Source organism: Caretta caretta, chromosome 2, assembly GCF_965140235.1.
Source record: "Caretta caretta isolate rCarCar2 chromosome 2, rCarCar1.hap1, whole genome shotgun sequence".
Lineage (NCBI taxonomy): Eukaryota > Metazoa > Chordata > Testudines > Cheloniidae > Caretta > Caretta caretta.
The window spans coordinates 83,098,770-83,112,094 of NC_134207.1; the positions used below are offsets into that span (position 1 = coordinate 83,098,770).

At 39.1% G+C, this 13,325-nt stretch overlaps 1 protein-coding gene across 10 annotated transcripts in view; it reads left to right on the forward strand.

Annotated features, from left to right (window-relative positions):
* The window catches only part of ESCO1 (establishment of sister chromatid cohesion N-acetyltransferase 1), a 66,679-nt gene that overhangs the window by 25,450 nt on the left and 27,904 nt on the right, over positions 1–13,325 (forward strand). For 7 of the 10 annotated variants that reach the window (XR_012666996.1, XR_012666997.1, XM_075125288.1 and 4 more), the window contains one exon: positions 9,649–9,780. Coding sequence is in view for 8 of the 10 variants with exons in the window: in XM_075125288.1 (XP_074981389.1) it covers positions 9,649–9,780 (132 nt within the window). In the remaining 2 variants the exon portion in view is untranslated. Of the gene's footprint in view, positions 1–5,072; positions 5,139–5,503; positions 5,602–7,287; positions 7,404–9,648; positions 9,781–13,325 lie in introns of those variants that run through there. The other 3 variants (XM_075125289.1, XM_075125290.1, XM_048840443.2) reach the window with 3 other exon arrangements.

Below are 13,325 nucleotides of genomic sequence, written 5' to 3' on the forward strand. Positions count from 1 at the left end.
TGCAATCCACACCTCTAATGAACACCGCACAGTGTGCGGTATCTGATACATCTGTACTCTCATCAAGAGCAATTGAAAATGCTTCAAAGTCTTTTTTGCCATTTTGAATCAATTGTTTTTGCACATTATCTGCTAAATCATTTATCCTGCAGGCAACTGTACTGGCAGACAACCTTATGCCTTCAAAACCTTTCTTCCTATCAGGACATAAAATTTCGCTGGCCTTCGCAAGACATTCTTTTATGCATAAGCCTTCTGTAAAAGGTCACGGTGATTTAGCTATCATTTCACGTATTACAAAACTTGCTCTTATTGAATCTTCACTAGACTTGTTAATCTCCAAAAAGAAATTTCTTTGCTTGGCAAATGCTGCTTTAAGTTGCCGAACTTTTTCCTCTCGGATTTTTCCAGTGAATGCATCATTTTTCATGGTGCATTGTGTCGTAGTGCTGACCCACATTATACTCCTTGGGAACAGCAATCATTTGCTGACAAATAAGGGTATAAAATAAGAGAGTAAAAATATTGCTCGGGCATGTAGGAATGTTATCAGGAGGGCCAAATCGCACCTGGAGCTGCAGCTAGCCAGAGATGTCAAGAGTAACAAGAAGGGTTTCTTCAGGTATGCTGGCAACAAGAAGAAAGCCAAGGAATGTGTGGGCCCCTTACTGAATGAGGGAGGCAAACTAGTGACAGAGGATGTGGAAAAAGCTAATGTACTCAATGCTTTTTTTGCCTCTGTTTTCACTAACAAGGTCAGCTCCCAGACTGCTACGCTGGGCATCACAAAATGGGGAAGAGATGGCCAGCCCTCTGTGGAGATAGAGGTGGTTAGGGACTATTTAGAAAAGCTGGACGTGCACAAGTCCATGGGGCCGGACGAGTTGCATCCGAGAGTGCTGAAGGAATTGGCGGCTGTGATTGCAGAGCCATTGGCCATTATCTTTGAAAACTCGTGGCGAACGGGGGAAGTCCCGGATGACTGGAAAAAGGCTAATGTAGTGCCAATCTTTAAAAAAGGGAAGAAGGACGATCCTGGGAACTACAGGCCAGTCAGCCTCACTTCAGTCCCCGGAAAAATCATGGAGCAGGTCCTCAAAGAATCAATCCTGAAGCACTTGCATGAGAGGAAAGTGATCAGGAACAGCCAGCATGGATTCACCAAGGGAAGGTCATGCCTGACTAATCTAATCGCCTTTTATGATGAGATTACTGGTTCTGTGGATGAAGGGAAAGCAGTGGATGTATTGTTTCTTGACTTTAGCAAAGCTTTTGACACGGTCTCCCACAGTATTCTTGTCAGCAAGTTAAGGAAGTATGGGCTGGATGAATGCACTACAAGGTGGGTAGAAAGCTGGCTAGATTGTCGGGCTCAACGGGTAGTGATCAATGGCTCCATATCTAGTTGGCAGCCGGTATCAAGTGGAGTACCCCAAGGGTCGGTCCTGGGGCCGGTTTTGTTCAATATCTTCATAAATGATCTGGAGGATGGTGTGGATTGCACTCTCAGCAAATTTGCGGATGATACTAAACTGGGAGGAGTGGTAGATACGCTGGAGGGGAGGGATAGGATACAGAAAGACCTAGACAAATTGGAGGATTGGGCCAAAAGAAATCTGATGAGGTTCAATAAGGATAAGTGCAGGGTCCTGCACTTAGGACGGAAGAACCCAATGCACAGCTACAGACTAGGGACCGAATGGCTAGGCAGCAGTTCTGCGGAAAAGGACCTAGGGGTGACAGTGGACGAGAAGCTGGATATGAGTCAGCAGTGTGCCCTTGTTGCCAAGAAGGCCAATGGCATTTTGGGATGTATAAGTAGGGGCATATCGAGCAGATCGAGGGACGTGATCGTTCCCCTCTATTCGACATTGGTGAGGCCTCATCTGGAGTACTGTGTCCAGTTTTGGGCCCCACACTTCAAGAAGGATGTGGATAAATTGGAGAGAGTCCAGCGAAGGGCAACAAAAATGATTAGGGGACTGGAACACATGAGTTATGAGGAGAGGCTGAGGGAGCTGGGATTGTTTAGCCTGCAGAAGAGAAAAATGAGAGGGGATTTGATAGCTGCTTTCAACTACCTGAAAGGGGGTTCCAAAGAGGATGGCTCTAGACTGTTCTCAATGGTAGCAGATGACAGAACGAGGAGTAATGGTCTCAAGTTGCAGTGGGGGAGGTTTAGATTGGATATTAGGAAAAACTTTTTCACTAAGAGGGTAGTCAAACACTGGAATGCGTTACTTAGGGAGGTGGTAGAATCTCCTTCCTTAGAGGTTTTTAAGGTCCGGCTTGACAAAGCCCTGGCTGGGATGATTTAACTGGGAATTGGTCCTGCTTTGAGCAGGGGGTTGGACTAGATGACCTTCTGGGGTCCCTTCCAACCCTGATATTCTATGATTCTAAGGCATTGAATTTTTATCTTTTACCTCTGTGAAAAAATATAAATTCTCCCATTTGTCTTGGAAAACTCTCTTCTTCCATGAGTGTTCTTTTTTTCGACTAAGTTATTTCCGAGCGGTTTTAATAAAATATATACACTCAGTAATGCACCTCACTCAAAGGACAAAACCCTCACTTAGTTTTAGAATTACTTCTGTTTAAGCCCCGCCCTCATTCCATCCCCTTCCACAAATCCCTGCCTCTTCTCCCCGCCTCCCCTGAGTGCACGGCTTCCCGCTCCTCCCCTCTCCCTGTGGAAAGTGCTAAGCACCGCCAAACAATTCGGTGGTAGGAAGCACCTGGAGGTAGGCAGAGGAGCGGGGAGGGGCCGGGGTGAGGGGAGCATAGCGGCCACAGGAAGTAACTGGGGGCGGGGGAATAGCGGGGAGCTTGGCGAGCTGCAACAAAGAACTCCACGGGCCGCATGTTTGAGACCCCTGGCCTATAGAGAAGGAGAGACCAGACAGGCGCCAGGCCCAGAAGTCCCAGGGAGATGCCCAAAGATTTAATGGGGCTTTTTGGGCCACAAACACAGATGCAGCACGCTCTTGTGGATCTATAGGTTCAACAATCCTGGGGTTGCTTCCCTTTGCAGTCTGTGGAGAAATGCAATGTAGCACCTGCCTACCTGCCCTCTCTACGTTCCATGTGGCATCAGGGGCCACATCAGTAATTCTACCACTCCCCACCGGGGGCCATTAAGGACAACCACACCTTCACATACGCTGACCTGTGAGAGGCACAGTTGATGTTTATATTGCTAAAATGGACATGAATGTTCCTTCCCCTTCATTAAGCTCTGTTCCATAAACTTCTTATGGTTTTAATGTATTTGCTTTTAACTTGCACAGGATTTTTTGGAAGTTTTTGTTACTTTTTGTTTGGAAAATAATTCGTCATTAGTTCCCAGAAAATGCTGCAAAATGGCTGGTGATACTGAAAGCACCCACCTTCTCATGATTGTATGCGTTTACACAACTCATAAGATCAGTGATAAACAGTGTAATAATCATAAATGTACAGCAAGCACCACAAAACTAGTAGGCATCTGTGTCACATTCATCGATGTGCACCACGCAATTCCTAACAGCCCCCAGACTGCAGGGCCAGGTAGAACACATCACAGTGCATTACTGTGGCTTGCTGTTAAAGTGCTCTTTCAAAACCTCCATATAGCTCCACATTAAGCTCGTCTGATAGCTCTGGTGTCTGACTGTTGAAACTCAGCCAAAAGCTGCAACACCTGTGCTGTCCACTCCAGGGGAAACTTTTCCCCCTTTGCTTCACAGATGGACACAGCAGGTGGCTAGAACCATTTGGATATTTTTCTTACTGAGATCCAGACTTGTGAGTAAACAATGCCAGCACCCCGTCAATCTACCAAAAGAACATTCAGTTGTCATTCTGCATCTGCTGAGCCACCGGTAATTGAATCTTCCCTTTGTGCTGTTGGAGTGGCCAGTGTACGTCGTCTTGAGCCAGAGGAGCAAGGGGTAGGCTGGGATCCCCAGGATCAGTACTGGCATTTCAACATCACTGTTCATAGTAGCAAAGTGCAAACTATTCAAGTTTATACACTAAAATATGTTTCATTTTCCTTCTTATTTTTTCATTACACTTCCTTATAATTTCCCATTTAACTGTTTTGTGACATAGGTACTTCATGAGAGAGGTGAAATGCTTCGGCCTCAAAAAATTCACGGGTTTAATTGATGAAAGTGAAGATGCTATCCATAATGAAGTTGATTAAAAACCAATGGGCTTGAAGCAGTGAAGTATAAAACTAAAGAAAACAGTTACTGGTTAATTTTAATTACTGGCTCTTACATTACATTATAAACCTTCATGCTCCATCAAGTTTATATTCCTATCGTTTACAGAATCAATCTTTGACAAATAAGAAAAACTCAATATTGTAAATACTATCCATGCAGCATAATGTTCAAACTTAGACTTAGCACCTTTTTTATTTTACATGTTTGTTGCTACCGTTTATAATGACCAATGAAATCAGCTTTTCATAATAGGAAATGGCCCCATATTTTTACTTTTTTCTTTTCTTTTTTTTTTTTAAATTCTTAGAAGGTAAACTCTCTAGAAAAAGATTACTTTTTTTCTTTTTACATTAAAAAGGACATGTTGAGCTGCCATATGTATTGCCTGAAGCCGCAGAAGCTTCTGGGAGGAAGTTGGTGGGCAGGCTTTCCTACTTGTCAAGGCATGACCCAATCAAAAAGGAGATGTACAGATTTTAAAAGAAGAATTTTATTCTGTGGAATTTAGTAAAATGATTGGGAAAACATGACTCCAAATTTCATAAATTGTTACTGCTTCAGTCAGAGGGCAAAAGTTTTGGTGTTGTGCTTTTTGTTTTTTTTTTTTTAAATTCTTTGTGAAGAGCCCAAGAAGAAATATTTTCTTCTCTGGACCTTCTTCCTGCTTTTCTCCATTTTTCTTCCTGTTCCTTACAGCCTGCATGTTTTCTGGCTGTTTCTGCTCTCTGAGCAAAGTATTGCTCTATCTGCCTGGAGCAGCTGTACCAAGGGTAATCAAGAGGGGAAGTGCTTCACCCTACGCCTAAGACAAGGGGCCCCTACCATCTCCTATAAAGGCACCAAATGCCTATTTTGCAGGCGGAGCTCCTTAACTCACAAATGGAGGATAAGGCAGAGATGCACCTTTTCAGAGAAGAGAAATTGGTAAGACATTTTTATATGTCCAATATCTAGAGAGAATTATTAAAGCCTTTCTAGTTGTGAAGACAGCCTTGATGTAATGTGATGGCTGGTTGTCTTGAAGTTACAAAGGGACTGAAACAGTCTGTTTCAGAAGTATAAACTTCTCACATTCTTCCAAATGGGGTTTGCCTGACTTAGGGTCTTTATCCCCTCTGCAGTTGTATGAATGCAATTTGCATCAAGTCAGTGTAGGTTTGCAGGTGCCTAGAAGAATGACTTTAGATCAGGTAACCCAATTTCTGCTGCGGCTTTGTCTTGAACCACGTTGCTCTGTCAGATTGCTGAGAACTAATCTTCATGCTCCCTGTGACTGGCTCTCTCCTAAGTCTCAACAGCTCATGCTTCACTTCACCCAACAGAGGCTTTTGGAGAAGACTAAAGGGACACTGTCAATTTAAGGAATGAGTTAAAGGGATAAAGTCAGGTAAAATTTTTAAACTAATTTCAGAAACCTTTGCTTTGAAAATTTTTTTAAAAAAATCTTTTGAAATGTTTTAAAAATGGAATTTCTTCTCTTCTGCTGATGTTTGAGTGTATTTCAGGGGGGCAGACTAGGCAATCTTAAGAATAATAAAACAATGTTAAGGCACTCACCTATCTTTCTTAGCTCTGGACACATGCCTCCTTCCCTGCTGTTTCAGCAATAACATTGGTCAGCATTATGCCTCAACGTCCAAATTCCTCCCTGTAACCTATTGAAAAGTGCCAGGATGACTCTCATATTGCCCACAAGGTCCATGCACAGATCTGGGAGAAAAAAGGATCGGTTTCTTCCAGGTCTCAAGGTTTCAGTCACTCCTCAGCTCTGTAGGAGTTGAGTGGTGGATGCTCACCAACCAGCTCTGCCAGTCTGTCCTGGGGAAAGGAGACACCATCCTGTTCCAAAACCAGAAACTGTAGCAACTCTGCGGCTGTTACTGGCAAACTCCGTATTTGGAGGGAAGAGCGGGTATGTGAGTTCCCTTCAGAGCACTGCGTTGGAGTAATGTCATGCTAGTGCATGGGAATAGGAAGTACTGCTGAGTAACAGAAGTGAAAGAGTTTTATGTGCAAGGTTCTCTCAAATGTGTAAATAAACTGAAAACCATTTTTCCTGTCACTTTCAGTAATAGTAATTTGTTTTTCTTATTACTATGCTATTGTCAGATAGGCAGTTCTCTCCCCTGCTGTTGTGTGAGACCCATGCAACCAAGGAAAACTATACATAGGAAATGGCCTATTCACGACATGCAGTCAAATGCTTAAAAAAAGGAAGAATTTTTTTTTGCTCTATTCTTTCATTTGTAGTAATGTTAGGTGATAACTTGTAATAATAGGTTAAAAATAATTGGCAGATTTATTGTCTCTCAAATAGATTTAATTCCTACTGCTGTATTGCTCCTTCTGATTTTATCCTGCACATCCTGATTCTGCATTGCAGAGTCTATACCGTCTCACACAGCAATTTTTTGTCTGAAGCATGGTCTGCTGCAATTCTTGGATTTGGAACAGTACTTCAGTTATGCTGGCAGGCTAATATCTTTATGGGCTGTATAAGGTCATCGGATATGTTTTTTTAAAAAAATAAAATAAAAACCTTTGCCACGCTCTGCAGCCTTAAAGAAGGCTTGGTGCACTTTCTAGTAGTTAATGCATTCCTCTAGTATTCATATACTAGTAGCTTTTTAAATATTTAACATCTCCGTATGTATGCCCATCCACACACTTGAATACATATAATACAGTAACATCAATGAAATCCTAAAAAATTGTCTGCCAGATACAGCAACGTTCTAGTATTTCAGTCCTAGTGTAAAATGTAATTGGGCTGTATTATGTTCTTGCTTATAGAGACTATGATAGAAGACAACATGCATCAGGCAAGATAGGATGAATTAAGAATGCTAGCAACTTTGAGGATTTCTTTGCCATTAATGTTTTAGTGACTTCCTTATGGTGTTAATTTGTTAGTGTACCACCATTCATTTTTTGAATAAATTTTTAACTTCCCAATCATTTGAATAGGATTTTGTGTTTCACAAGGCTTGTTGCAGTACTGTTTATACATTAAATATAAGAATTGCTTTATATTTAGCTGACTTTCAAATGTACATGTCTTATCTTTTTGAAGTGTACTCCAAGCATCAAAGCAGACTTCCCCCTCACCTATCCTACCCTGAGCATCGGGGACATGTTCTCCATCCTCGAGATAGCAAAAATTAGGTTCGGTTCAAGTGGGGTCGTAAGGTAATCACATGCATCCTTCCTCCTGAACTGCCTTTTTTCCTTCCTTGTGTGTAAATAGTTGAAATTCAGCACACTCCTGTGGCCAAAAGGGCAGTTTCTTCTGAACTAAACCTTTTTTAAAGGAGGCCTGGAGATAAGGGACAAAATGCATCAGTCTCAACTTTCACACCCTTGGAACCCAAGTCTCTCCCTGATGCTCCAGCCCAAAGCCAACACATGGAGCAGCGTTTGTTTCCTTTTCTTCCTTTGAAGAATTCTTCCTTTTTCCCTCTATTACATGCCATAGGAATGTAAGAACTGCCATGCTGAGGATAGACCAATGGATCTTCAGGTCCCAGTTTCCTGCTTCCAGCAATGGTCCACACATATGCCTTCAAAGAGAGGCTTAAAAATCTTATTATGCACCTCACTAGCACAGTGATGTACCTTGTCATGTTATCTCCTTCCCCTCTCCTATTGTCTTTCTCCAGTACTCTTGTGTGTATTGTGAGCTACAGAGTGAATCTTGTGAAAAATTACTAGAATTAATAGAGCATGGTTATAGTGGGTAACTTACAGGGTATACTAAGATGTGTCTTGTCCTTAGAAAAGAAACTATATTCTTACAGTTCAGACTTTACTAGTAGATTTGCTTGAGGTTACAACCATTTCTCTGATAGTTGATCTAATTCTCTTCAGACCAGTTAAACCAAATATTGTTCAAAGTTGAAGAGGGAGTGGGAAACAGGCTGAAAAAATCCAGTCATACTGCAAAAAGACCTTCCTAGTAATATAGTGTAAAAAGTCTATAAATATATCTGCTTTTTTAAAAGATAAAATTAAATTCACAAATATTCATGCAATATTATATTTTGAGATTAACACACACATCACTAAAAATTTTCCCTAGAAAATTCCCTTTTACTTATGTAGTATTGTTTACTATATACTATGGTAATTGGATTCCATATTGTGTGTAATGTCTACCTAGCTAAACTCCATTTTTAAGCTTGTGTGTTTTATAATCCATTACCTTTCTCATACACACTTTAAACAAAGTCCAAATACAGGTTTGATTCTTTTTAAACCAAAACATATATATTAGCCAAAGATAAGTTTCCAACCTTATCAATATATACATCTGTTCTTTGGAACAGCCTTCGTCCATGTGAATTACTTAGTTCAAATAAACAAAGACCCTGTACTTAATCCCTGTTAGGCATTAATTGTATTGATTCCTAGTTCTTTGTACTCTTCATAATGAATAATACTTGTTTAATCAGCAAATTGCAAAACAAATACTGAATTGTCTGTGTGCTAAATGAATTTTGTAATAGATTACAAAATAGTAATAAGAGTAAATGTCAGAACAAAATTACTGAGTGTTCCTTTTTATATGGGACTTTTTTACAGTATTAGGGAAAACAAGACAATACAAAGATACAAATACAAATGATAAAGTTAAGAATCTTTAGATTTCTGGGCAAGGGGTATATTCTTAACTGGTGCATATGATTTCTTATATATAAAATGCTACTTTGGGAGAAGGGAAGAGGAAGGGAAATGGAAAAACACAGTACCAGATGCATTAATTTGTTAAATATTTTGAAATTAAATTATCACCGTAGAAATTTGAAATACAATGCCAAGACATAATGTGTACTACTGTTCCTCTAATGCTTATTTCCATAACCGTTAGGTGTTTTTGTTGTGTGTTGGGTTTTTTGTTTTTTGTTTTTTTTAATGGTAGTGCCTACAGTTTGCTAGATGCTTTTCAGGCACTCAGGACATGATGGTCCATGCTCAAGAAGCTCGCTATCTAAGGTCAGACAGGAGTTAAAGCATAGGGAACAACAGAGTAATTATTATTATTTTTAATGCATGATGGCTAAAGAGGTCATTGTCTTAATTTTTTTTGAAAGAAAAGGTGAGCAGTCAATGTTTCTTCATGTGGTCCTGCTACTGTGTCTTAACTCTAACCTGGAAGAGCTACAATTAACACTTTTTTTGGGTGGGGGAGAAGTTGTCTTAATGTGTCTTTAGTCTATGGCCTCTGCTGTAACTCTGCTTGTGTGCTGGCCATTGGAGGGTAGACTTCCGGTCACTATATATTTAGTATACTACTTTTTTTTTCCTTCTTCCCCACTTCCTTTTAGCCTCAGGGAAGAATATACATGTGCATATGTTTGTGAATTACATATCTAGCTATGAAACATTTCTGCTGTTAACTGTATAGTGAGCAGTATATATAATTTTTTTTAAATAGGATGCAGGACAGAAAAGATTTGGCGCTATTTCCTGTAATATTTGTGGAATGCTTTACACGGCATCAAATCCAGAGGATGAAACTCAACATCTGCTCTTCCACAACCAATTCATAAGTGCTGTAAAATATGTGGTAAGAGAACTTCATGTCTTTTTAAACAGTAATAAGCTTTGTTTTCCTTGCTGTACGTCAAATGCAATTCAGATTACTTTTAATAAACTCTTAAAATATCACAGTAAATGATAAATTCATCTGTGGTAAACATTATTTTTGTTAAGGGAGCCTCGCTCATGGTAAAAAGTCACCTATAAAAATTGATTATCATGGTAGCAACGTTCCCGTTCAGTTTTATCCCTTCCTTGTATTTCTGTATTGTTTTGTAGGGAAAATAAAGTCATGTATCACTATTTTTAAAGTTTTGTTAAATTTAGCTTTTGGTATAATTGGTATTGCTACAACATTTGGCATAAGAACTAGTTGGGGAGATCATTGTCTTTAGAATGCCATCCAGATGACTTCTAATTCACTTTTTTTATATTGGCTATGTTAAATTAATATCAGTGATTCAGAGTTGGAATATCTTGGAACTTTGAGCATAGCATTACAGTGTATTAAAACTTTAGAGAATAGACTACTATTTTTAACAGGATAATTAAAATTATAACTGCACATTTCATACTCTACTTACGCATAATAGGTATGGTTGAGTCAACTCATGTTTAAAACACAAGCTTGAAGTGTTGTACAATTTCAGATAAATATTTTGTAAAATCAGCTACTTTCAAAACTTGTTCAAGTATCTGAAATCAGGACAGAATCTATAAAGTCTGGTTTTTTTTTTGTTTTTTTTTTGTTTATCACGCATGTTACCTTCAGTACTCTACACGCAAGTAGATAAGACCTCCAGGATAATTGAACTGAGGCCCCCAATTCATTTCATATAGGTACTAAACAGCAATTAGACTACTATTAAATCCTGATCTGAGTTTGAATCAGTGGTCTAAAAAAGATCCATTACTAATCCTTTGAAACCATCTAGTCACTTTAAACAATTATTGCCAAATATTGAGGACTTGTTTCATTCTTTTCTTAGTTGGCTGGCTGAATCCCAAACATCTTAGAAAATCTTTTCTGAAAAGCATTAGGCAAATTGAAGGGGATGGATAGGTAGAGACTGTGATAGAAGGCAACCTAATACCTGTTTTCCTGCTTATTCCAATTTGTCCATAGTAAATCCATCAATTAGTCATCTTAAAGAATTTTTGGGTCTCGGATATTTCCCAGGATTCTTTGTCTTGTCTGGTGTAGTAGTATAGATACTGTAGCAAACAGCACAAAGGCTACTGAGGCACATCTAGTTTTGAAATGCTTTGATTGCCTTGGTGGAAGAGCATTTTTATGGACAAATGGAAACAGGTGTGGGAATGAAACTGATGAGAACAAATGAGGAAAGACTAAATTAAATCCTTTGAACAGCAGTTTATAGACTAGTCCTGTAGCCATTCACAGCCGCTAGCGCATTGGTGATGTATAGCTTCAGGTGGTATTGGGGGACTTGGTAGGAATTTCTGAGGAAGTGAACAAATAATTTAAAATGCTTTAAGAATGATGAGAGTTGGAACAGCTGATATACCTTCCTTTCCTTGCTATCACAGATGTCTCTAGGATAAGACTGATATGCATGTAAGTGGTTTTTAAGGCAGTTTCTTCTCCCTTTCAGTCTGGAATAACTTTGTAATTTACAATGAAAAAGTTCAAAAGCTAGAGTTTATTTAAAAAAAAAATGGAAAGAAAAGGGCTAGAATTTTTAAATATGCTGCAGACAAGGTGTTTAGAAAGGTGGCTTATGGCTGTGTAAAAGCTTTCCATAAATTGCACCCAAGCATGCTATTTTTGCCTGCACCTCCTAGTGAGTGAGAACAACATCTTATCTCTCTGAAACTGAGAGACTCCGGTTGTGGCTCCTCAAGTCATTTCTAAAGATGAATATAGAATAACAGATACTATGGCAACTGGGATGATGATTTTATGTAATACATTAATATAATATAGAGTTGAAAACAAGGGAAATAGTTTTGTGAATGTCTGACATTTCCTCCCTTATTTTTAGTTGAAAAATGCTTAACCAAATCTATAGTTGGCCAAACAATGGGAAATTTAATTTAGAACTGAATGAATACATGCTCTTCATTGTAGTTGTTATAACCCACACTTGCATTTTACTGGCCATTCTATTTCCTCTCTTCCAGGCTTCATGTGGGCTTGGTGTTCTGGGTAGATTCAGTATACTATAATGATGGCTGTGATAGAAACATCTATGAAGGTGTCTTGAAAGGATTTTTTTCAAAATTGGCCTTTTTGCCTTTTTTTTTATTCTGCTTTGATGTCTAAAGAAAATCAGAAATGTCAACATTTCAGGCTCTAGAAATATCAGAAAAGTCAACTTTTGCTCATCCTAGTTTTTCTAGATAACTTCTGGAGAGAGTGACAACTCAGGGTATATATTGTCAACTGCTGCATGTTAATGTAAGTTGTCGGCATTGAAACTAACTTTCTCCAAAAGTTAATCATTTAAATTAAATAGGCAGTAACAAAATCAGAGTTTTAAACATTGATTAAAGATCTCTTCGCCCTTTAAATTGCTAATCTTTCACTCTCTTGAAAACGGTGATGACATTTCATTAGTTCTTCAGTCATTTTGCACGTGATCCTTAAGCAGCGTTATCCTTGCTCATGTTGGAGCCTGATTTTACTTTTAAGGGTAGTATCTCAAGTATTCCTCCATTCCTCCACTGCGCAGATCCTTCACCCTGTGATGACTCAGTGGGAGACATGAGAAAATTTATCAGGCTGATTGTTAGGGAGAAAAGTAAAGCTACACTTTCTCTCTTCCTTCCCTATCTACCTTGGGATGATATTGAACATCTTTCTCAATAAAATCTCAAACAGATAGGAAAGAAAAAATGTGCAAACTAGCGTGCTAGCACCTGCTGCTACGATGATGAAAGTAGACAGTCTCTTTTTTTTTTTTTTTTTTTAAGAAAATTTTGTCTTCCACGTACTTTTGGCCAATCAGCAGATGAATAAGAGAATAAATTAAGCCCCTTGCTATCATCAGCTAAACTCTGAAACATGATTCTTCTCCTAAAATTGCTTCCTGGCTGCTGTTCATCTAGTTTCCTTTGACAGATCTGTCCTATTCAGGACACAGTGTACAATTCCCAAGAGTACTTTAAAATCGCTCAGAACAGGCCACAGTTGAGCTACCACATGGCCACAGATGTCCTCTTATTTCCCCATGTGGTGGCTGGTTCCTTTTTATGATTAAAGATTTTTTTAAAAAATTTATTATAGAACCTCTTCTTGCAGTTAACTGAGACCATTTTCATTCTGATGCTTTCTTTAGTTTGTATGAAAAGTTGTCCTCATTAAAAGAATCTAAACTATGTTTAAAGCAAATATTTTAGTCCATCTCAAGCCTATTTGAAGAGGCAAATATCATGATGAAACACTCTCTCCCAGAAGCTTGTCCTGGGTGCCTGCACACATGCACACGCTTGGTCGCTCACTCATGTATTTTTTTTTTTCCCCTCCTATCTTCCGAAGGAGTTAGGCCAAGATTTGACCAAAATTACCAGATTTCTCCTAGTCACAGGGCTAATTCTACTAGCCAGATT